This window comes from Salmo trutta, chromosome 16, assembly GCF_901001165.1.
Source record: "Salmo trutta chromosome 16, fSalTru1.1, whole genome shotgun sequence".
Taxonomy (NCBI): Eukaryota; Metazoa; Chordata; class Actinopteri; order Salmoniformes; family Salmonidae; genus Salmo; species Salmo trutta.
In genome coordinates, this window is record NC_042972.1 from 27,820,190 (window position 1) to 27,846,358 (window position 26,169).

The window sequence follows — 26,169 nt, forward strand, 5'->3', positions numbered from 1 at the left end:
TTTTGGTCATGTAGTGTAAGTTTAATATTTAACATTGTGTTATTTCTAAATACGTTTTTTTAAAGTGTTATTTATTACATGTTCATTTAAAGCTCCTAATCAATCATGTAGCATGTAACCAGAGATGTGGAGAAATATGTTTTATCACAATTGACAAAAGCAGTATCGCTGATTCATTTAAATGCATACATTGCGTGCAAAACAATTGCTCTCAAAAATATAACAGAACTTCTGTGAAAATCAAAACAATATGGTACCTTGCTTAATGCAGCAGATAACACACGCTGAAACTTACAAGATCGAAGTGCTTTTGATCTTACACAATGAATAATTAGTTATACGATAGACAATTTATCAATTGCTATAATCAATATGGATTAAGACAATGCAAATCAAAGAATTAGAATATTCTCTGGATCCTGCAAATGACACCCATATAAAATCATGAAATGGAAGCAAGCTTGTCATCCAAGCCAAAGGAGTTAGTGAATAGATGTTAGGATATGAAAAGGACAGCGCTGGCAAGGTGTTTTTGCTTGTCCTTGAGCAACTGTTGACACCAACAGGTTTGCTTCTGTTATCTTGCTTTGTGGTGCATTTGGGATTCTTTTTAACCCAACTGGCCACAATGTTCTTTAAGCGCTCAACATTTGCTGCACACAGATGAATGCCGATTTTTCTTTTTTCCATCTCCACTGAACAGAATTAGCTGTTTTGCGGCGCAACAAGTCAACAGAGGGGTTTTTAGTTTCAGTTCCCCCAGAGCTTTAGCGTGTTACACGCTGTCTGTCTGGAGAGGGGCAGGTTAAAACATCAGCTGTTTCTCTCTACACTCTGTAAGACTTGAACACAACCCCCTAAATCACAACAGTTTCTGCTCTTCCTCATCCTCCTTGACTGTGACTTTCACCCTGTGCCAGGCGTTACTCAAAACTCCCCTCAGGTTCCAGATAGGTGCCACTGAGTCTGGCTGCATGTTGTAGCTGTTGTCCACCGCCTTGCACACAATCTCCAGTTCCTGGGCCGCGGGGGGCAGCGGGGCTGTCAGCTCCCACAGCTTCCAGGCCCAGGCTCTGCCGGGTGGTGGCGAGGGGGCCGGGACCTGCCCCTTCTCACTGCTCTGTAGCTGCGCCACTTGCCAGGTCCGCCCCCCATCCAGAGACACATCGACACGCACCACCTCCCGGCCTCCCCCGCTCCAAGCGTAGCCCTTCACCGTCACCTCCTCTGCGCTGCGTTCCACCACGGCTCCCTCCGCTGGCTGGGTGATGGCCGACTGGATGGGCAGCTCCTGGATGGCTGGGGCCGACTTGAAATCCACCGTGTCCCAGTCAGTGGCGGGGGAGAAGCCCTTGTAGTCATTCTGCTGCCAGTGGCTGCTGCTCTCCTCCTCACTCACTATGATCTTTCCCAGCCACTTGACATTGCGGGCGCCCACCGTTCCCGGCACCACCACCCGTACGGGATAGCCGTGGTCAGCAGGTAGGTCTTCTCCATTCATCTGGTATGCCAGCAGCACGTCGCCCTCTTCACTGACCGCCTTGTTGAGCGGGATAGATGCCCCGTAGGTGGTGCCAGTCACGTCACTGTCAAGGCCTTCAAATTGAACGTGGGATGTCTGCCGGACCACCTCTGGCATGTAGCCAGCTGCCAGCAGCACATCCTTCAGCCTGGCGCCGCTCCACGTAGCATTACTTATCGCAGCGATGCCCCAGTTAAGCCCTTTCACCTGCTTGACTTTGTTCATCTCCGAGCGGCGGTTGCCAGCACACTGCAGCGTGGCCGTGACTGTGTGTTTGGGGAAGCGTGTCTTCAGCTCCTCCAGAGAGAGGCTCAGAGGTGCTCCACCAGGCACACCCTCCACCTGCAGCCGGTAGGATTTTGGGTCTACTTGTGGCACAGGCAGGTGGTTCCTCTTAAAAAAGATGGCCGAAGGGGTGATGTAGTTGTCGGAGAGGATTTCGGCTGGGGGCTCGGCATTGAAGGGCTTGAGACTGTTGATGCGCAGGGCAGGGTGCCGCTCCGGGTCCGTGGAGTAGGGGTCCGTGGATTTCACGCTTTGTTGCTTCCGCCGGTCCTCCGCACTCAGCTCACCCACCTTTATATATAAAAAAAAAAATTATAATAAAAAATAAAAAGCACACACACATACACACACACACACAGTGCCTTCAGAAAGTATCCAGACCCCTTGACTTTTTCCAAATGTTGTTAGGTTACAGCCTTATTCTAAAATGTATTAGAATTCTTTATTTTTTCCTCAATCTACACACAATTCTCCATAATGACAAAGCAAAAATAGGATTTTAGAAATGTTTGCTAATTTATTAAATATAAAAAACTGAAATATCACATTCACATAAGTATTCTGACCCTTTACTCAGTACTTTGTTGAAGTACCTTTGGCAGTGATTACAGCCTCAAGTCTTGGGTATGACACTACAAGCTTGGCACATTTGTATTTGGGGAGTTTCTCCCATTCTTCTCTACAGATCCTCTAAAGCTCTGTCAGGTTGGATGGGGAGAGTTGCTGCACAGCTGTTTTCAGGTCTCTCCAGAGATGTTAGATTGAGTTCAGGTCCGGGCTCTGGCCGGGCCACTCAAGGACATTGAGACTTGTCCCGAAGCCACTCCTGCGTTGTCTTGGCTGTGTGCTTAGGGTCCTTGTCCTGTTGGAAAGTGAACCTACACCCCAGTCTGAGGTCCTGAGAACTCTGGAGCAGGTTTTCATCAAGGATCTCTCTGTACTTTGCTCCGTTCATCTTTCCCTCAATCCTGACTAGTTTCCCAGTCTCTGCCACAGAAAAACATCCCCACAGCATGATGCTACCACCACCATGCTTCACCGTAGGGATGGTGCGAGGTTTCCTCCAGATGTGACGCTTGGCATTCAGGCCAAAGAGTTCAATCTTGGTTTCATCAGACCAGAGAATCTGGTTTCTCATGGTCTGAGAGTCTTTAGGTGCCTTTTGGGAAATTCCAAGAGGAACTCTGGAGCTCTGGCAGAGTGACCATCAGGTTCTTGGTCACCTCCCTGACCAGGGCCCTTCTCCCCCGATTGTTCAGTTTGGCCATGTGGCCAGTTCTAGGAAGAGTCATGGTGGTTCAAAACTTCTTCCATTTAAGAATGATGGAGGCTACTGTGTTCTTGGGGACCTTCAATGCAACAGAAATGTTTTGGTACCCTTTCCCAGATCTGTGCCTTGACACAATCGTGTCTTGGAGCTCTACGGGCAATCCCTTCAGCCTCATGGCTTGTTTTTTGCTCTGACATGCAATGTCAACTGTGGGACATTATTTAGACAGTTATGTGCCTTTCCAAATTATGTCCAATCAATTGAATTTGCCACAAGGGGACTCCAAGTTGTAGAAGCATCTCAAGGATGATCAATGGAAACAGGATTCACCTGAGCTCAATTTCAAGTCTCATAGCAAAGGGTCTGAATACTTATGTAAATTAGGTATGTGTTTTTAATTTAATACATTTGCAAAAAAAAAAAAGTTTTGCTTCGTCATTATGGGGTATTGTGTGTAGATTGCTGAGGATTTGTTAATTTTTTTAAATCCATTTTAGAATAAGGCTGTAATGTAACAAAATGTGGAAAAAGTCAAGGGGTCTGAAAACTTTCTGAAGGCACTGTATACATTTTGTTTTTATCTAAATAACATAAGAGTCAGTTGCAACAAAGGTTTCATAATAAGAATTGGTTATCGGAAGATATGCTGTCGTAGCAACATTAGAATTATTCACACTTGCGCAGACCAGATAACAGACCACACACAGCTCACCCACCTTATACTCAGACAGGATCTCCAGCACGTGGTCTTGGCTGTGAACGGCGTACAGAGCCCAGAAGGGCTCCAGAGCCCCACCTGCTGCGAGCAGGATCTTATCACCACCAGGGTGCATGGACACAAACTCTGTGATGTCATAGACACTGCCCTTGTAGGTGACCCAGACGCCCTCCTCAACAGAGCGGTGTTTGGTGACCTCGTCCTGGGTGTAGATGGGCAGAGAGGAGGCTGGGGCTATGGGCTGGACTATAGTGGTGGCTGCCTGCTCAGTCTGGAGAGAAGACAAATAACAGCCAAATATCAGCTACAGAAAAAAAAAGGAGTAGAAACATACCGAAAAGAAATTTTTGACATTATTCATGCTACAAAACAGGTAACAAAACGAATTGTACTGAACAATATACAGCTTTGAAAAACTATAAATGCTGTTAAATGCCCATATTGTAGGATAGATTTCTCCAATAGTATCATAGCATAAATGCACCACAACTTCCATCACACCTGCTATTAGTACGCAGACTGTCCCTCTCACCTGGCTGTGGTGGAGGCCATAGGCCAGTACAGCCCCTGTCCCAGCCAGCAGCCCTGCCAGGGCATGTCTCCAGTTGGGGCCATGGCTGCGTTGGTACTGCCCTGACTTATGCCCCCTGTGACTGCTACACACTGCCACAGGAAGGGCCGCACCCTGCAACAACTGCACCCTGTAGGAGACACACAGATCAGTGTCACAATCAGACAAACACTAGGGGTGCGCCCCAAATGGCTCTGGCCAAAAGCAGTGCACTATATAGGGAGTCATTTGAGACACACCTAGCAATTTACTCATGTACTGAATGCATTCATGTTACAGATAGTTACACCCATGTCCATACAAAGGACAAGTTATGGTAGGCAGTGCAAATATACTTGAGTAGATCCTGCTGTAAGATAAGGCATAACTATGCAACTGACAAAAGCTTTTTCTATTCATGGACCAGAGGGCTATTCTAAAAAGGTGTCGGCCCATTAGACTTAACTGACTTGTTAAAATGGTTTCTATGGTCCAGATTTCACCTGATAAGCCAGACAGAGGCCTCTCCTAGGAGACTCCACTCCTTAAAGATGTTAGAGGTCAGGCAAACTGGTTACAGTTCATATCAATAAGCAATAAGACTAACTAAACAAATAAAGGGGGAGACAAATCTGTATTTCAGAAGCTCGTTTGATAAGGAGGTAATTGATTATCTCTGCTCCTGCTTGGAAATCATTAACCCAGCTTCTGACACTAGGGCCACATTCCTATTTAGTGCACTACCTTTGATCACTTTTTACTTTGGGTCCTGGTCAAAAGTAGTGCACTATGTACAGTACATTTGGAAAGTATTTAGACATTTTCTACATTTTGTAGACAGAGATCACTCTGACAGAGCTCCAGAGTTCCTCTGTGGAGATGGGAGAACCTTCCAGAAGGACAACAATCTCTGCAGCACTCCACCAATCAGGCATTTATGGTAGAGTGGCCAGACGGAAGCCACTCCTCAGTAAAAGGCACGACAGCCCATTTGGTGTTTGCCAAAAGGCACCTAAAAGGACTCTCTGACCATGAGAAACCAGATTCTCTGGTCTGATGAAACCAAGATTGAATTCTTTGGGCTGAATGCCAAGAGTCACGTCGGGAGGAAACGTGGCACCATCCCTACGGTGAAGCATGGGGGTGGCAGCATCATGCTGTGTGGATGTTTTTCAGTGGCAGGGACTGGGAGACTAGTCAAGATTGAGAGAATGATGAACGGAGCAAAGTACAGAGAGATCCTTGAGGAAAACATGCTCCAGAGCGCTCAGGACCTCAGACTGGGGAGAAGGTTCACCTTTCAACAGGACAACAACCCTAAGCACACAGCCAAAACAACGCAGGAGTGGCTTCAGGACAAGTCTCTGAATGTCCTTGAGTGACCCAACCAGAGCCCGGACTTGAACCCGATCGAACATCTTTGGAGAGACATAAAAATAGCTGTGCAGCGACGCTCACCATTCAACCTGACAGAGCTTGAGAGGATCTGCAGAGAAGAATGAAGAGAAACTCCCCAAATACAGGTGTGCCAAGCTTATAGCGTCATACCCAAGAGGACACAAGGCTGTAATCGCTGCCAAAGGTGCTTCAACAAAGTATTGAGTAAAGGGTCTGAATACTTATGTAAATGTTCTATCTTTTAAATATAATCTTTTTGAAATGTGCAAAAATTTCTAAAAGACGGTTTTTGCTTTATCATTATGGGTTATTCTGTGTAGACTGATGAAGGGAAAAAACAATTTAATCAATTTTAGAATAAGGCTGTAACTTAACAAAATTTTTAAAAAGTCAAGGTTCTGAATACTTTCCGAATGCTACGGAATAGCATGACATTTGGGACGCAGTTAGCCGTAGTGAAAATTATTCCTTTAAATCTGTCAGGACATACTGGCCCTGCCTTGCACTTTGCTGGCTGACAGCCCTGGGTGGCTGGTGTATATAAAATATTTTTTTTAAAGACATGCAAGATCTTTTTAGTGGCTGTTCCGACTCAGACCTTTGACTAGGCAAGACATAAACAGGTCATTAAAGTGGACTATAGCAATAAGGAGACAAGGCAGATGCCAGGTCTGCCAGAATGGCCATGCAGTTAGTGATATATGTTTTATGAAAGGTAACAAATGCAGCTTATTTTCTGACTACCTTTGAGTCTTGAGAAGGCCTACTCTGGTTAGGCATCGACAGTGTCTGAGGAGCAGCATTGCATTGGTGTTGGTAGTCTGAGGGGAAACAAGTACAATTAATAAACAAGAAGCACAAATATACACCTTCCCCTAACATGAACATCTCATTTAAACATACCCATAACATGGACCTGTACAAAACATGGATGTCATTCTTTTTAACAGTCAACCGCCTCGTGAGAAATGCTGAGTCTACTGTTCTGTCATATTATAACATGGTAGATCTGTACCTGAGATCTGTAATCATAGTTGTATCCAAGATGTGTGTGAAATTGAACATCGAGGACTCAATTTTTTTGTTTGCAATTTTGTCATGTAAAAACTGGCACTTTCCATCCCTTATGCCAGGTTTGGCAATTTCCCTGTCTAACATCAGCCCACTTGTGCTGAGGTGGGAGGGGTGGCAATATTTGAGGCATGTCGTTAAAGCAAGCACAAAAGTGACAATTGCATGCAGCACGAAAGTTGAGTCCAACCAAAAGCAGGTCTTAACAATAACACAGATTGCTTGGTTTTTCATTTCAGCGTAGCCGGGTTTTTTTTGTCATGCCCAATGCATTCCCAAATAGCAGCCTATCAACAAAGGATTTGGTTCGTGAGACTGCTTTAAATAAATATTAAAATCACCAAAGCTTTATTAAAAGATCAAGTTTAGGAGCAGCAAAACAGTGAGTGAATGCAATCTGTATGATCCTTCCATGATGTTTATAAAACATATTATGTATGGGGGCTGCTCTTGCAGAGACACGGTCATTTGTGCTTGTCATTTTCGTGCTTGTTTATTTAATGTGTTTTAAAAGTTGCGATCCACCCCAATCAACCGAAGTTTTTAGTGGTATGAAATCAGATAGCTAATAATGAGGCAAATAGCAGTACTTTTGTTAGTTTAAAAAAGATATGTTTTAAGTGAAATGCACCAATCAAGCTGTCAACCTAACCATCAATGGATATAGCGAGCCGCAACCGCAGATATCATACACAAGATATCCTGCTTAATCTTAGAACCTTGGCTGCAAGTTTACACTACAATGGACTTTCAATATAAAATGTGATTACTGTCAATACACAGCTGGACTCACCTGCTCCCGCTTTCTCACGTTGTGCTATTTACAAACAAACATGCGACTGGCTCAACTGGGGAACTACAATACGTTTCATAACGTAAAATAGTGTGACAGGTGAAATGAAGAATGTGATCTGCTTTATCTCCTAACGTATTGCACAAGTTAACTACAGGTATTTGGTTATTAAAAAGTTGCTACAAAAATGAAAATTTATTGAAAAAAAAAAAAAGATTTTTTCCCCCCAACAGTATTGAAAACTATCCCGTGGCTATTTCCAAATACCCCAGTATACGGTATACCGCCCAAGCCTACTGACGAGCTACAGGCAATACCTTTCCGAGTACCGGCAATCCTGCCTGATCTGTCTGAGACCTGGCTTATGGAACAGGAACCCGACTCTGCAGTGGAGCTGGACGGCTACACAATCATTAGAATGGACCGAAGCATCAACTCTGGTAAGAAGAAAGGCAAAGGAGTTTGAGTTCATCAACAAGAAATACTGTAATTCAGCCCATATCACAACGAAGCACCAGGTCTGTACATTTACGTCATTTAGCAGACGCTCTTATCCAGAGCGACTTACAAATTGGTGCATTCACCTTATGATATCCAGTGGAACAACCACTTTACAATAGTACATCTATATCTTTTTTTGGGGGGGGGTAGAAGGATTACTATAACCTATCCCAGGTATTCCTTAAAGAGGTGGGGTTTCAGGTGTCTACGGAAGGTGGTGATTGACTCTGCTGTCCTGGCGTCGTGAGGGAGCTTGTTCCACCATTGGGGTGCCAGAACAGCGAACAGTTTTGACTGGGCTGAGCGGGAACTGTGCTTCCACAGCGGTAGGGGGGCCAGCAGGCCAGAGGTGGATGAACGCAGTGCCCTTGTTTGGGTGTAGGGCCTGATCAGAGCCTGAAGGTACGGAGGTGCCGTTCCCCTCACAGCTCCGTAGGCAAGCACCATGGTCTTGTAGCAGATGCGAGCATCAACTGGAAGCCAGTGGAGTGTGCGGAGGAGCGGGGTGACGTGAGAGAACTTGGGAAGGTTGAACACCAGACGGGCTGCGGCGTTCTGGATGAGTTGTAGGGGTTTAATGGCACAGGCAGGGAGCCTCGCCAACAGGGAGTTGCAGTAATCCAGACGGGAGATGACAAGTGCCTGGATTAGGACCTGCGCCGCTTCCTGTGTAAGGCAGGGTCGTACTCTGCGAATGTTGTATAGCATGAACCTACAGGATCGGGTCACCGCCTTGATGTTAGCGGAGAACGACAGGGTGTTGTCCAGGGTCACGCCGAGGCACTTAGCACTCTGGGAGGAGGACACAATGGAGTTGTCCACCGTGATGGCGAGATCATGGAAAGGGCAGTCCTTCCCCGGGAGGAAGCGCAGCTCAGTCTTGCCGAGGTTCATGTTGAGGTGGCGATCCGTCATCCACACTGATATGTCTGCCAGACATGCAGAGATGCAATTCGCCATCTGGTTATCAGAAGGGGGAAAGGAGAAGATTAATTGTGTGTCGCCTGCGTAGCAATGATAGCAGAGACCATGTGAGGATATGACAGAGCCAAGTGACTTGGTGTATAGCGAGAATAGGAGAGGGCCTAGAACTGAGCCCTGGGGGACACCAGTGGTGAGAGCACGTGAGACAGATTCTCGCCACGCCACCTGGTAGGAGCGACCTGTCAGGTAGGACGCAATCCAAGAGTGAGCCGCGCCGGAGATTCCCAACTCGGAGAGGAGGATCTGATGGTTCACAGTATCAAAGGCAGCAGATAGGTCTAGAAGGATGAGAGCAGAGGAGAGAGAGTTAGCTTTAGCAGCGCGGAGAGCCTCCGTGACACAGAGAAGAGCAGTCTCAGTTGAATGACCAGCCTTGAAACCTGACTGAGTTGGATCGAGAAGGTCATTCTGAGAGAGATAGCAGGAGAGCTGGCCAAGGACGGCACGTTCAAGAGTTTTGGAGAGAAAAGAAAGAAGGGATACTGGTCTGTAGTTGTTGACATCGGAGGGATCGAGTGTAGGTTTTTTGAGAAGGGGTGTAACTCTCGCTCTCTTGAAGACGGAAGGGACGTAGCCAGCGGTCAAGGATGAGTTGATGAGCGAGGTGAGGTAAGGGAGAAGGTCTCCGGAAAATGGTCTGGAGAAGAGAGGTGGGGATAGGGTTAGGGCTGGGCGATATGGACCAAAAGTCATATTCCGATATATTTAGGCTGAATATCGATATAAGATATATATCCCGATATTTTTTCCGCAAAGTGAGAGCAAATGTTCAGTCAAAGTCAAAGCCAGATATGACATGTCTCAAGTAGTTTTATTGAAACCGGCTATTTCCGTGAACAGTTGAAAAATCAAATGAATAAATAATAAACAGGGCTCTTCACCTGGTTCAGATGAAATGCTCAGCTGTTCAAATAACAATAACATGTAAACATAAACACTGTATAACAACAGGAGTACCTTTTTTGAAATCAAAGCTCCATAAGGTGCACATTTAAATAAATAAAAATATCTTAAACAAAAATAGCCTATAAAATAAAATAGGCCTTTCTTTTTCTGAAAAAAAAAATATATATATTTATGAGAAAAGTCTACTTTTTTTTAGTTTGACAACTTTAAATGGCTTATTAAAATCAAATTACAGATTTCTTCTCCTTTCTAACAAATCCACAGATGCAAATAACGAACATGACAAAATAATAAAATATGACAAACCCTAGTAAGGGCAGCAATTATATATAAATAAAGAACAAAATAAAGTGCTCAGTTTGAGAAAATGTTTTTTAAACCTCAGCCTGAGATTACCATTTGCTTTTTGTTAACTCAATTTCTTATCTGAACAGCCTCAACCAGTTGCACAAGAAACAGACTATCAACTCAATAAAACATTTCCCCCTCTTTTTTTACTTTGATAAACAGTAATGCTGTCTTGAGGTAGACATTAGGCACACTGCGGGAAAATGAAGTTTGCAGTGAGCTTTGTTTCGGGGCTAGAGCTTTTTCGGGTTGTCGACGGCTTGCGGCTGGGGCTTCTGCAGCGCGCAGTTTCACACACTCTTCGTATTGCAGTTTGTGCCACTGTTTTAGGTGGTGAAAAAGATTTGTAGTGCTTCCACCCCTGGCTGTAACTTTTTTATGGCACTGCCTACATATAACGTGATTTTGTAGCTCATCTGATACTTTGAATCCGAACCATCTCCAAATTACTGAGCCAATGCTTTTTCTTTTACTAACCAATTCCTCCTCAAAACGCTCCGCAGACGCTGTTGCTTCCTCCATGTTTGTTGAAGTGTCTGTTCCTGCCCCTCCCCCCTCTGTGCATGAAAGAGGAGGGGCGGGGCGCGGGGAGCAGCGCAGAGAGCTCCGGATCTGCAGCTTGCTTGGAGCAAGGATCAAAGCGCAAATTTGAACTATATCGATATATGCGAAATGGTCTAATTTCATATCACATTTAAAATATCTATATATTTTTTATATCGATATATCGCCCAGCCCTAGATAGGGTCAAGCGGGCAGGTTGTTGGACGGCCGGCCGTCACAAGACGCAAGATTTCATCTGGAGAGAGAGGGGAGAAAGAGGTCAAAGCATAGGGTAGGGCAATGTGAGCAGGACCAGCGGTGTCGTTTGACTTAACAAACGAGGATCGGATGTCGTCGACCTTCTTTTCAAAATGGTTGACGAAGTCATCCGCAGAGAGGGAGGGGGGGATTCAGGAGGGAGGAGAAGGTGGCAAAGAGCTTCCTAGGGTTAGAGGCAGATGCTTGGAAGTTAGTGGTAGAAAGTGGCTTTAGCAGCAGAAACAGAGGAGGAAAATGTAGAGAGGAGGGAGTGAAAAGATGCCAGGTCCGCAGGGAGGCTAGTTTTCCTCCATTTCCGCTCGGCTGCCCGGAGACCTGTTCTGTGAGCTCGCAATGAGTCGTCAAGTCACGGAGCAGGAGGGGAGGACCGAGCCGGCCGGGAGGATAGGGGACATAGAGAGTCAACGGATGCAAAAAGGGAGGAGAGGAGGGTTGAGGAGGCAGAATCAGGAGATTGGTTGGAGAAGGATTGAGCAGAGGGAAGAGATGATAGAAGAGGAGAGAGTAGCAGGAGAGAGAGAGCGAAGGTTGCGACGGCGCAATACCATCTGAGTAGGGGCAGAGTGAGTAGTGTTGGAGGAGAGCGAGAGGGAAAAAAGGATACAAGGTAGTGATCGGAGACTTGGAGGGGAGTTGCAGTGAGATTAGTAGAAGAACAGCATCTAGTGAAGATGAGGTCAAGCGTATTGCCTGCCTTGTGAGTAGGGGGGGAAGGTGAGAGGGTGAGGTCAAAAGAGGAGAGGAGTGGAAAGGAGGAGGCAGAGAGAAATGAGTCAAAGGTAGACGTAGGGAGGTTAAAGTCACCCAGAACTGTGAGGGGTGAGCCATCCTCAGGAAAGGAACTTATCAGGGCGTCAAGCTCATTGTTGAACTCTCCAAGGGAACCTGGAGGGCGATAAATGGTAAGGATGTTAAGCTTGAATGGGCTAGTGATTGTGACCGCATGGAATTCAAAGGAGGAGATAGACAGATGGGTCAGGGGAGAAAGAGAGAATGTCCACTTGGGAGAGATGAGGATTCCAGTGCCACCACCCCGCTGACCAGATGCTCTCAGGTGTGCGAGAACACGTGGTCAGACGAGGAGAGAGCAGTAGGAGTATCAGTGTTTTCTGTGGTAATCCATTTTTCCGTCAGCGCCAAGAAGTCGAGGGACTGGAGGGTAGCATAGGCTGAGATGAACTCTGCCTTGTTGGCCGCAGACCGGCAGTTCCAGAGGCTGCCGGAGACCTGGAACTCCACGTGGGTTGTGCGCCCTACCTACCTATACTACCTGCCACAGGAAATAAATCAAGCCCGACTGTTTGTTTACATAGCCCACAGCTGCCGACATGATCCATGACCTTGTATCCCAGGCTGAAACAGTCACCTGACGCAGTAAAGATGATCACAGGAGACTTTAACATGTGCAGTCAATCTGAACATTTACCATCATACCAGCAATATTTTACATGTCCTACCCGAATTTAAGCCTGTCTGGACCTCTTTGGTAACATCCCAGGTGCGAATTCCTCCAAGACACTACCCAATCTTGAGGATTCGGCTCATAACATGGTTCGGCTCATCCCAGTCTACAAACCGCAACTGCAGCTAAATAGATGGAGATTAAAAGCTGGACTCCTGACTGTGCGGGACCGCCACTGACTGGGCCGCCCTGACGGACAGCACCGACGACCTGGAAGAGGCTGTCTTGGAGTACACCCATTTCTGTGAGGATCTCGCTATTCCCCAAAAGAAAGTCAACATTTTCCCCAATAATAAACCGTGGGTGACTTGGGAATTAAAAGAGCTCCTCAATAAGAAAAAGCAAGTGTTTAAAATCTGGTGGTAGTAAAGAGCAAAGGAAAAATATTCAGAGAAGACTCAAAAGCAATATCAAGGAGTTCAAGGCAGCATACAAAGACAAATTAGAAAACTTTAAGGACAATGACAGTAGGAAAGCCTGGCAAAAGCTACAAACCAACACGGGTTGCAAACCAAAGAGACATTGCATGACCGTTGATAATGACTTTGTCTCTGCTAATTATTTGAACAGTTTCTATTGCAGGTTTGATGTGTGATTTTACGTCGCAGCAGAAAGTAGTCACTGGAAAGCGGGATAATTCCAGATTCATGGGAAAAAACTGCTGATTGTCCCAGTACCTAAAAAACAGGCCAAAAGAAAATAATGACTTATGCCCTGTAATCTGTACCTATGAAATATTTTTTTTTTTATAATTACAAAAACATCTTCTCTCTGGTGTCTCAATTAAATCCAAACCAGGGGTGTTGATGATGTGTTACTGGTCATGCTGAACAACATTTACAAACACTTAGAACAGGCAAATAGCCTAGTTAAAGTGGTATTCATTGGCTTCAGTAGCGCGTTCAATAACATCCAATCCCACCTACCGGTGGATAAGCTGGTGAATATGAGTGTCAACTCTGTACTGATCAACTTGATTAACAGTTTCCTTGTGAACCGTACCCAACATGTTAAATTTAACTCCGCCATCTCCACATCTAAAACGGTGAATACGGGAGCCCCGCAAGTTGCGTACTTTAGCCAATCCTGTACACAAACAATTGTCAATCCTCTGATCCAGCCCACAAATTCTTTAAATACGCAGATGACACTGCTGTTGTGGGTTTCATCCACCCAGGAGCCAGTAACCTCTCAGTGCAATTTGGCGTACCAGTTCAACATTTACCTGCTGTGTCATTGTCTGCCATAGACCGGTTGGTTGTTTAGCAACAAACCCGACGTGTGCGCAACTATGGGGAAAAACAGACAGGGTTGGCTTAGATTGTTGACAACATGTCTGTAATATTCATATGTGAATACATACTGAATTATAATTGGATGCATTTTACCGCCGTATCCTACTGTGCAGTGATTGGTTAAGACCACCCAGACGGTTAGGGCATCGTCAGTTGATCGTGGTTGGAGATAGGCGAACATGCAGTTGTAGCTAGTTAATAAAGAGTTATGTTAAGAAACATCCTGTAGTTCTGCGTTTTATTATTTGTACAAAGCGTACAAAACAAGACATGGTGTCAGAGTAAATGGTCTTAAAAGATGGATTTTTCTGGAGTTCCTTCACCTCGAATGGACTGGGAGTCTACAAACTTACCCGATGCATGGCGTAAGTACAAACAGCATGTGGAGCTGATGTTCACGGGTCCTCTGAAGGAAAGAGGAGAAGAGGAAAAGTGCAGCTACCTGCTCCTCTGGATCGGTGAAAAAGGGAGAGATATTTACAACACATGGACACTTACCGAGGCTGAATCAAAGGTACTGAAAACTTACTACGATCGTTTTGAAGCATATGTTGTGCCGAAGACTAATACAATTTTCGCTAGGTACAAATTCCATGAGAAAGTACAGGGAGCTAGCGAGTCTTTTGAACCGTTTGTGACTGAGCTGCGTCTGCTTGTGAAAGACTGATTATGCAAACAAGGATGAGATGGTCAGGGACCGTATTGTATTTGGAATACACTCACCGCGAGTGAGAGAGAAACTTTTGAATGTTGGGTCTGAGCTAACGCTGGACAAAGCTATCGACATAGCCAGATCTCACGAGCTAGCACAGGCTCAGATGAAAACCATTTTGCGCCGCAGCACGAGCGCATCACGTGAACAAGCAGTGCACGCAGTCAGGCAGACATCAAAGCACACCTCCGGTGCCCAGAGAGTGCGTTTCAGAACGGAGAGAGACATAACTCCAAAACAGAGCGACACAGACTCAAAACGCCCCAAAACATGTGGATATTGTGGATACAAAGTGCATGGCGAACAAGGAAATTGCCCAGCTAAAGGCAAACAGTGTACTAAATGTGGTAAATGGAATCACTTTGCAAAAGTGTGCAGAGCTTACCTTGGAAAAACAGTACACACAGTGAGTGAAGATGAAATGTCAATCAAAGAGTCAAATGATGATGAACTGTTTATTGATTCAGTGACACAAAAAAGTCACATATCAGAGACAGAGCAAGCCTTTGCTGACATTGAGATAGGAACACAAGGCACAAAGCTAACGTTCAAACTAGACACTGGTGCACAAGTAAACATTATTCCTCTGAATAAGTACCGCAGCTTGACATCTGAGTGCGAGCTACAGCCCACCATGCGCAGACTGATTGGTTATGGTGGTGAACAGCTCCCAGTAAAAGGCACATGCACTTTCAAATGCAAATACAAGGAAAGTGACATGATGTTGGACTTTTACGTTGTTGACACTAGAGCACCTGCAGTGCTAGGTCTTAAAGCATGTTTAGACATGGACCTCATCAAGCTAGTTTTATCAGTAACAGCACCAGTAGAGACAGGAAATGTACTGGAGGAGTTTGCTGATGTCTTTACAGGAATAGGATTATTCCCAGGAGAATGTACCATTCACCTTGACTTAGACGCAACCCCTGTGGTCTACCCCCCGAGAAAGATTCCCCTTGCTCTCCGTGCCCGTCTGAAGAAAGAGTTGGAGAGCATGGAACAATCTGACATAGTCACCAAGGTTACAGAACCGACCGACTGGGTAAACGCGTTAGTGGTGGTGGAGAAACCACGCACAGGCAAGCTCCGAGTATGCCTCGACCCAAGAGACTTGAACAAGGCTATCAAACGGCCCCATTACCCTTTACCGACGCTAGATGGCATCACACACAAGCTAGCGGGAGCACACTACTTCAGTGTCATGGACGCTAGATCAGGCTACTGGGCTATCAAGCTCACAGAAGAGTCATCTAAGCTCACAACATTCAACACACCGTTTGGACGCTACAGGTTCCGTCGCCTGCCTTTTGGGATTATCTCAGCCCAAGACGAGTTTCAGCGAAAGATCGACGAAGTGTACGAAGGCCTCGACGGAGTTGTGGCAATTGTGGATGACATCCTTGTCTATGGTCGAACCAAAGAGGAGCACGACCGAAACCTCCGCGCGATGCTGCAAAGATCCCGCGAGAGAGGAGTCCGGCTCAACCCAGAGAAGAGCACAGTCGGCGCTACAGAGGTCAGCTACTTCGGACATCTTCTCACAGCGAATGGAATCAAGCCAGATCCACAGAAGATCTCAGCCATAAAAGAAATGGAGCCACCAAAAAACCGTGCAGAGCTGGAAACAGTGCTTGGCATGGTCAACTACTTATCCAAGTTCGCACCCAGCCTCTCCAATGCTAATGCACCCCTGCGTCAACTGCTAAAGCAGTCCAGTGAGTTTCTTTGGGACAAGCAACACGACATTGCTTTCCAGAATGTGAAAGACTTGATCACGAGAGAACCAGGACCAATCCTTGCCTACTACGACCCCAACAAAGAGCTCAGACTCCAAGTGGACGCGTCGAAGTATGGACTAGGTGCAGTGCTACTGCAAGAAGGAAAGCCCATCGGCTACGCTTCCAAATCTCTCACAGACTGTGAAATCAACTACGCTCAAATTGAAAAGGAGCTCTATGCCATTCTGTTCGGATGTAAACGTTTCCATCAGTACGTATATGGACGACAAGTCATTGTGGAATCCGACCACAAGCCTCTTGAGTCAATCATGAGGAAACCACTAGCTGCAGCCCCGCCAAGGCTACAGAGAATGATCCTTCAACTACAAAAATACAACTTCACAATCACTCACCGTCCAGGCAAAGACATCCCTGTCGCAGACACACTCTCCAGGAAGTTTCTTACCTACAAGGACAGCAGCCTCAGTGAAGGCATGGACATGCAAGTACACACTGTGTACAGCAACTTACCAGTTAGTGACACAAAACTGAAGGAGATCCAAGCAGAAACAGGAAAGGACTCTCAACTCACACAGCTGAGGGAAGTCATACAGGATGGATGGCCTGAGGAGAGGAGAAAATGCCCTCAGAGCGTCTCAGAATTCTGGAACCATCGTGATGAACTATCACAGATCAACGGAATCATTTTCAAAGGAGAGAAAATCATTATTCCTACCAGTCTCAGAGAAGAGATTTTGACAAAGATCCATGCTGGACACATGGGCATGGAAAAGTGCAAACAGAGAGCACGGGACATTATGTTTTGGCCTGGAATGTGCAAACAAATAGAGGACATTGTTGGTAGATGCACCATCTGTCTTGAAAGACGCCCCTCAAACACCAAAGAGCCAATGTTACCTCACTGTATCCCAGACCGACCCTGGCAGGTCGTGGCAACCGATCTGTTCACCTGGAACAACGAGGACTACATCGTAACAGTGGACTACTACAGCAGATACTTCGAACTCGACAAGCTTCACAGCACCACATCTGCAGCTGTGATACACAAGCTAAAAGCAGCCTTTGCCAGGCATGGCATTGTAGAGACTTTAATATCTGACAATGGGCCCTGTTACAAATCAAATGAGTTTGAATCCTTCACAAAAGCATGGGAGTTCACACATGTCACCACAAGCCCATATTACCCTCAAAGTAATGGCCTTGCTGAAAAATCTGTGCAGATTGCTAAATCACTCATGGACAAAGCAAAAGCAGACAAGAGAGACCCCTATCTCAGTCTCCTTGAATACCGCAACACTCCAGTTGACAACTTCAAATCACCAGCCCAGCTGTTGATGAGCCGCAGACTTCGCTCAACCCTTCCCAGCACCAACCAGCAGCTGCAACCTGAGGTCGTCAGCTACAATGAAATGCATGGAAAACGTGCACAGAGACAACAACAACAAAAGCGATACTACGACAGGTCAGCTAGACCACTGATCGACGGAGAGTCAGTTAGAATCCAGGAGCATGGCCTCTGGAAGCCAGCAGTCGTCATCCAGCCAGCTGACACTGAACGTTCATATCACGTCCGCACAGCAGAAGGAGCAGTGTACCGCCGCAATCGTCGTCACTTACTGAACACAAAAGAACAACACACTGATGAGATGAACTGTTCCCCTGAAAGAGAACGTGATGGACTAAACACACACACAGCACAACATACACCATACTTACCTGCAACACCACAAGAGCTGTTGACTGACACAGAAGCATGCTCAACATCATATCGCACAAGGTCAGGAAGAGAGGTCAAGCCCAGAGCTGTCCTCGACCTGTGAAATGTGGTGTAGGCGGATCGCTGCCCTAAAAGAGTTCCAGACTGTAAACTTGTTATTGAAAGTTCACTTGAAATGCTTTGGTATTGTATTTGTTTGAAATGTTAAGATTTCTACAGTAAAAGCTGAGTTGCTGAGAATCCCTTGTTCTAAAAGTAACAGTATGTTGGATCATTGTTTCAGAGTCTATGTTGATTCAGTTGGTGTGTTATGCAATATAAATGGTTACTTACCTTGAGTTCAAACTACAGAGCATGTATTCAAAAGAAAAGCTTAGAATATGTAAACATTTGTATTTTGTTTTAAAAGAAGGGGGATGTAATATTCATATGTGAATACATACTGAATTATAATTGGATGCATTTTACCGCCGTATCCTACTGTGCAGTGATTGGTTAAGACCACCCAGACGGTTAGGGCATCGTCAGTTGATCGTGGTTGGAGATAGGCGAACATGCAGTTGTAGCTAGTTAATAAAGAGTTATGTTAAGAAACATGCTGTAGTTCTGCGTTTTATTATTTGTACAAAGCGTACAAAACAAGACAATGTCAACTATATTTCATCTCCAATTTTTATTGAAAACATAAATACACTTGCACAATGAGCACTTGTTTCCTCTCAAATACATTGTTACAGTTGTTGTTTAGCTAGCTAGTGAATTTAAGCCATATTAGAATTGACCTGAAACTATCTGAAACGAGTCACGTACGATTCCCCACATGGCAGTTTGTCATTGTTGGTAGCCATCTGGCCATCCAGAATCACAACAACTCACAGACTTCTGCCCCGTTGAAGCGTGTGCATCGTTTTCGTGACGTTGTCAGCTTACTAATTTATTGAAAATCATTAAAGACTACACGCAAAAAAGTCATGCTATTTGTATTTGAGCAATATGATCGGACGTTCATTCAACAACGCTCCTCGCGAGTCACAACTTCTCGAGAAGTACATAGCTAAATTGATGCGTTCACACAGCACATATGAGCTGTCGAGAGTAAAAATAAGCTCTCATCAATCCACTTTCTGAATTTAGGTTAATTGATTTACAAGTAAACGTTCAATTGTGAACATCCTAGTAATATGCAAACTACTGTTGATAGTCTGCACAAAGAAAACTACAAAAAGACACTTAGCATTAATCTTGGCGAGCATACTGTAGCCAGATCAGTATCTCTTTTTAAAGGCTGTTGTCTTAAAGGGGCAGCGTCCTATTCTGAGATGTTAAAAAATCTTCTCAAAATGAGAGTAATAAAGTAATGACTTACATTGCTAGATTATATTAGACAGCTTTTTAATACATACCATAATAACCAACTGTTGCCTAATACAGCTGAACATAGAGAGAAAGCACATCAACCTATTGGCCCGGCAAGACCCTAATGCATTTTAACTAGGCTACGCCATGTAAAGATTCGATTAGTGTTATTTAACACTGGAAACTATAGGAATAGTGGTTTTGGGTAGATTTTTTCCTTTAATATTATATGCCCACAGGGAGCAATTATGGTGCCTGTAACTGTATTTCAACATAGCCTATTTAAAACAAGTTGTTTCGTTTTGATTAGAATTATTCACTCTTCTAAGCCTTGTCAATAGTGAATTGAATCTTGCTTATTGACAATGTTTGACAAGTCCATGGCTCAGACATGGCAGACATAATGTAATTTACAGTGGGTCTAGCCCCTATATCAGTGTGAATGCTATGTTTAACAATATATACTGAAGAAAAATATAAAAACGCAACAATTTCACAGTTCCAGTTCATATAAGGAAATCAGTCAATTGAAATAAATAAATTAGGCCCTAATCTATGGATTTCACAAGACTGGGCAGGGGCGCAGCCATGGATGGGCCTGGGAGGGCATAGGCCCACCCATTGGGTTGCTAGGCCCAGCCAATCAGAATAAGTTTTTACCCACAAAAAGGCTTTATCACATTCAGAAAAACTATTGAGTTTCATCAGCTGTCCAGATGGCTGGTCTCAAACGATCCCGCAGGTGAAGAAGCCAGATGTGGAGGTCCTGGGCTGGCGTGGTTACATGTGGTCTGCAGTTGAGAGGCCGGTTGGACATACTGCCAAATTCTCTAAAACAACGTTGGAGGTGGCTTATGGTAGAGAAATGAACATTCAATTATCTGGCAACAGCTCTGGTGGACACTCTTGCAGTCAGCATGCCAATTGCACATTCTCTCAAAACTTTCTGTATCTGTGGCATTGCATGACAAAACTGCACATTAGAGTGGCCTTTTATTGTCCCCAGCACAAGGTGCACCTGTGTAATGATAATGCTGTTTGATCAGCTTCTTGATTTGCCACACCTGCCAGGTGTATGGATTATCGTGGCAAAGAAGAAATTCTCAGTAACTGGGATGTAAACAAATTTGGGCACACAATTTGAGAGAAATAAGCTTTTTGTGTGTGTGAAACATTTCTGGGATCTTTTATTTCAGCTCATGAAACGTGGGACTAACACTTTACATGATGCATTTATATTTTTGTTCAGTATATTTCCATATAGATGGGCTAGATGAAAACGTCACGAAAACAATGCACACGCTTCAATGGGGCAGAAGTCAGAGTTGTTGTGATTCTGGACGGCCAGATGGCTACCAACAATGACAAGAAACTGCCATGTGGGGAATCGTACGTGGCTCGTTTCAGCTAGTTTCATCTTGTTCTTGATACCATGTCTTGTTTTGAGGTGTTTTGACTGATTTCATGGCAATACTAATGCTAATATGGCTACAATTCACAAGCTAGCTAACCAACAACTGTAACAATGTATTTGAGAGACAACAAGTGGTCATTGTGCAAATGCATTTCTGTTTTCAATAAACATTGGAGACTAAATATCATGTACATTCTAAGCCAACCCCATCTGCTTTGCCCCATAGTTGCGCACACACACATGTCGGTTTTGTTGCTAAACAACCAAACCCATTTATTGAAGCCATGTAATTAGGCTTCCTACAATGTAGACCGCAAACATGTTCAACTTATTTAGGAAAGATGAGATAGCCTAGAGAAACTAAATGTATTTAGGCCTATTTAACAAACTATGCAGTAACGGACTAACATTCTTATTGGAGTTTATGGCAATGCAATACATAAAAGACTGTATACCCAACTTGAAGCAACCACATATTTAGCCCTGAAGCACGTTCTGATTGGCCAGTGAGGGGGTCAAGTCTACACACACCTACAACTAATTTATGTATCAAAACCCAGTCCTTTCGCACTACCGCACCCATAATTCCGATTGTGAAAATAGCTAAAATATTTCTGCCACACCCCCAAACCTATAACGCTACCGCCAGCACTAAGATTTACCATTGCGTTAGGCCTAGGTTTGTTAAAATAGAGCCCAGAGTGTGTGTGTGACCTAAAAAGAGAGTCAGTGCTATCAGATTTCACTGTGCCTGGGTGACCCGAGTATGAGTAGGGCATGCACCCAACAATACAACCAGGGCATGAACCAAAGTTCAAAATAATTGTTCAAAGTAGACCTGTCATAACCCATGAAGTAACCTGTTCACTATACTGTGTGTACAGTACAGTCCCTAGTTATATCTATAGAGTGAAAATCTCACATGGCAGGAATAGGGCTAAACTGTTCAGTTTCAGTTCAATGTCTATGGAACTCTGTGTCCTAAATGACTCAGTGTTGATAATATACGGTTTCAAATAGAAAGGTTATCCTTAACAATTTAAGGGGCATTTGTCATATGAGATATCCAGTTCCCGTTAACTCACTATAACTCGATATTAACTGCTCTGTTTCACTGCCCCGGAGTGAAGTTTCCCCTAGATCGGGAGCCTGATTGGTGTTGCACTTTTGCCCCAGCTAACACACCTGACTCCAATAATCAACTTCAGTTCAGAGAGTAATTAGTTTAATCAGCTGTGCGTGCTAGGGGATGGAGAAAAAGTGTGACACCACTCCGGCCCCCGAGGGCTGAAGTTACCCATCCCTGCCCTAGATACAGATCTAGGATAAGCTTCCCTTCCTCGATACTAACCTTAACCAATAGTGGGGGAAATGCAAAACTGACCCCAGATCAGCATCTAGGGGCAACTTCACCCTATACCAGTTCTGCTCCAGCAACCAATAGGTCTTTCCATCTCCTTCAACGCCTCCTCATCGACCAATCAAGGGCTACCAAGCCAAACTAGCCAAGGGGCGTGAACCAAGGGGAGGGCTAGCTTGTCAGAGTCAGGTCTTTTCTCAACCCATTCAGAACTGTTACAAAAGTAGATTGTTACAAAAGGATTACAAAAGGAGATTCAGTAAGGAAAGTAGAAGTAGGCTAACTGTGGGAAACTCTGGGCCCTTGTAGTATTAATAACCTATACATGTTGTATCAACACTTATTTAAGTCTTGTTTAAATTCCTGTTTATGACTTTAGCAGCTACCTGCATCATTTACTCATATCAGTATCATCTCATATCAGTTGCTGATAGTACCGCCTAACACCAGTCAGAGCTGTGGGTGACCCTCACGAAAGTGGCACTTGATCAGATATTATGCATTTTACCACAACCACCAACGCAGGTATATAAAAAATTACCTGAGAATTTCATCTGGACGCATTTCGGTAATGAGAATTTGGGGTTAAAATGTAAAAAATTAAGTGTGAAAATGTAAAATTATATAATGTATGCATTCACTACTGTAAGTCGCTCTGGATAAGAGCGTCTGCTAAATGACTAAAATGTAAATGTAAATGTAAAATGTATTTTAAATCAGACATCTTAGTCTTCAGAATGATAGTTGATTGTTGAAGATGCATCATGGTTTTCTACACTGAATAAATATAAATGCAACATGTAAACTGTTGGTCCCATGTACAGAAATAAAAGATCCCAGAAATGTTCCATATGCACAAAAAGCTTATTTCTCTTAAATTCAAATCACATTTGTTTATACCCGTTAGTGAAAATTTCTCCTTTGCCAAGATAATCCATCCACCTGACAGGTGTGGCATATCAAGAAGCTGATTAAACAACACAATCACACAGGTGCACCTTGTGCTGGGGACAATAAAAGGCCACTCTAAAATGTGCAATTTTGCCACACAAAATGCCACAGATGTCTCACATTTTGAGGGATTGGCATGTTGACTGCAGGAATGTGCACCAGAGCTGTTGCCAGAGAATTTAATGATAATTTCTCTACTATAAGTTGCCACCAACGTCGTTTTAGAGAATTTGGCAGTATGTCCAACCGGCCTCACAACCGCAGACCACGTGTAACCACACCAGCACAGGATCTCCACATCCGTCTTCTTCACCTGCGGGATCGTCTGAGACCAGCCACCCAGACAGATGATGGAACTGTGGGTTTGCACAACCTAAGAATTTTCGCAAAAATTGTCTGAAACCATCTCAGGGAAGCTAATTTGCATGCTTGTCGCCCTCAAGAGGGTCTTGACCTGACTGCAGTTCGGCATCGACTTCAGTGGGCAAATGCTCACCTTCGATGTTCATTAGCACGGTGGAGAAGTGTGCTCTTCACGGATGAATCCCAGTTTTAACTGTACCAGGCAGATGGCAGACAGCGTGTATGGCATTGTGTGAGCGAGTGGTTTGCTGATGTCAACGTTGTGAACAGAGTTCCCCATGGTGTCAGTGGGGTTATGGTATGGGCAGGCATAAGCTACAGCCAACAAACACAATTGCATTTTTTGATGGCCATTTGAATGCAGAGATAACGCGATGAGATCCTGAGGGCAATTGTCATGCCATTCATTCGCCACCATCGCCTCATGTTTCAGCATAATAACACACGGCCCTATGTCGTAAGGATCTCTACACTATTCCTAGAAGATTAAAAATGTCCCACTTCTTTCATGGCCTACATACCCACCAGACATGTCACCTGTTGAGCATGTTTGGGATGCTCTAGATTGACGTGTACGATAGCGTGTTCCAGTTCCCGCCAATATCCAGCAACTTCGCACAGCCATTGAGGAGGAGTGGAACAACATTCCACAGGTCACAATAAACAACCTGATCAACTCTATACAAAGGAGATGTGTCATGCTGCATGAGGCAAATGGTGGTCACACCAGATACTGACTGGTTTTCTGATCCTTGACCCTACCTTTTTTAAAAAGGTATCTGTGACCAACACATGCATATCTGTATTCCCAGTCACATGAAATCCATAGATTAGGGCCTAAAATGAACGGTAGGCCGTCCTTGTAAATAAGAATTTGTTCTAACTGACTTGGCTAGTTAAAGGTTCAATTAAAAATAAACAAATTTTAAAAAACTCATACAAATCTTTCAAATTGTTGCATTTATATTTTAGTTCAGTGTAATTCAACTACTGCCAGGGTTAAAACGGGTTTCATGAGAATTACCTGACTACACTATCAGAAGAGTTTAAAGTTGGTGATTAATCAACTGTTTTAAGTGGTTTATTGTCCATCATAAATCTACCTAAGACCGATCGTGATAACACGTCAAACACAGCATCCCGGGGCTTCCTTCCTAGAAGCAAACATCCTGGACACTGAAAGAGTGCATTTACTCATTTTCATGCACATTGAGGCACTCATGTGGTAAACACCCTTTTAGTAGGTTTTTAATCAAAAGTCAAATATACTTTAAACACAGCATCCTGGCTTGATACAATATAAACACACAGAGTAACAAATCCTGGACACCGCAATTGTATTATAGTGATCCTGCTATATGAGCCACAGTACAATTCCAACTAAGAGAGTTAACCCTACTGAATATTGACGCAACTCGGGTGTTTGGCTTTCACGCCAGCGAGCCGGGTTCGATGCCTTGCCGTTCGTGTCAAAAGTGGGATGACTGCTGTGAGGCCATCGGAACGCACGGCCCGGACTTGTAAGGGGGGCTAAGCATACGAAGAAACGGAACGTGCCTTCCAGTTAGGCAGTGTTGCGTCAGCAGTGTTATAATTCCTACCAAGTGACGTCACTATTGACGCGATGATTGATGATGTTTCACACCAGTGACCCGGGTTCGATTTTTGGTCCACCGTTCGCTACAACATTTGACTTTTTAGGCAACCACCACAACATACATAAATGAGCTATACGTGTGTGTGTTTTTTCTTAAGTAATCAAAACCATATTAGCTACAGCACTAATTCCACATTCCCTTATTTCGAATGGCATCAACGGTTCAATTGATTAAGAAATACTCATGATTTAATGTAATTAATTACCTAACGTTACCTTTGATGTGCCTGCATAATCAGAAAATCGGATGGATGGCAAAGACCTGATAAAATGTCATGGCTTGTATCATAGCTGCTACCAGCCGCAAACTAGTTACAGTACTTTAGCATTAGCTAGCATGTGGATTTGCCAGCTAGCCATGTCAGGACCATTTCATAAACAAGCCACTCAATAGTATTTCTAGGTGTGGCTAGTGTTCTTGCATTCCAATAATTGAATAGAAACAATACATTAATATCTTAACGAGAAGGTGACATTAACTGTTACTCACCTAAACTTTAATATTGTCTATTTTGTAATATTCCAGATGCACTGCTGACAAGTCCTCGAGGCTCGAGCTCTCCTCCACTAGCCGGTTGCGTACGTAGTTTGATTGTCAGTGGGCGAGTTCGTCTTGCATGCCCTGGTGCACCGGGTCGGTTGAGATGTTGCTTAACCACCAATGGAATGGTCTAAAATATGCAACATCCGCCCATCCAGGGCAACTGGCAATGTTAAACGAACTCGCTCATAGTGGAATACTCGCTGGCAGAAATTGGCCAAGTAGGGTTAACTAGCTACTACAGATTTTTTTTTTATCTCATCCCCAAATCAAATGGTAAAACATAAAGCAAGCCGTAAGTAAACTTATTTTGTTATTCCAATTCCTGATGCTGCTGATCAATTTAAATATCCAACATCCACATTTGATCAGAAATCACTTTGTTTTACATTATCTGAAGATGGTAAATCCTCACTGTATGAACAACAAATAGT

The 26,169-nt window shown here is 44.3% G+C and overlaps 1 protein-coding gene across 2 annotated transcripts; it reads right to left on the reverse strand.

Annotated features, from left to right (window-relative positions):
- Window positions 1-25,842, reverse strand: suox (sulfite oxidase). Of its 2 annotated transcripts, none has more exons than XM_029693783.1 (5): window positions 25,685-25,842; window positions 6,488-6,564; window positions 4,328-4,496; window positions 3,794-4,066; window positions 1-2,098 (listed from the first exon to the last, which is right to left on the reverse strand). In XM_029693783.1, exons 2-5 carry the CDS (start codon window positions 6,544-6,546, stop codon window positions 863-865), a joined length of 1,737 nt encoding a protein of 578 aa, XP_029549643.1. In that variant the 5' UTR covers window positions 6,547-6,564; window positions 25,685-25,842; the 3' UTR covers window positions 1-862. The 2 variants fall into 2 exon arrangements, with proteins under 2 accessions (XP_029549643.1, XP_029549644.1); XM_029693784.1 differs by lacking the exon at window positions 25,685-25,842 and adding an exon at window positions 7,925-8,167.
- Window positions 25,843-26,169: the final 327 nt, after the last annotated feature.

What these genes read in the sequence shown, in the direction of transcription:
- suox (XM_029693783.1), bottom strand. Translation starts at nt 6,546, where the DNA reads ATGCTGCTCCTCAGACACTGTCGATGCCTAACCAGAGTAGGCCTTCTC. An exon ending in ATGGCCTCCACCACAGCCAG is followed by an intron (nt 4,067 to 4,327) that starts GTGAGAGGGACA and finishes TCTTCTCTCCAG; the next exon opens with ACTGAGCAGGCAGCCACCAC. An exon ending in AGATCCTGTCTGAGTATAAG is followed by an intron (nt 2,099 to 3,793) that starts GTGGGTGAGCTG and finishes TTATATATAAAG; the next exon opens with GTGGGTGAGCTGAGTGCGGA.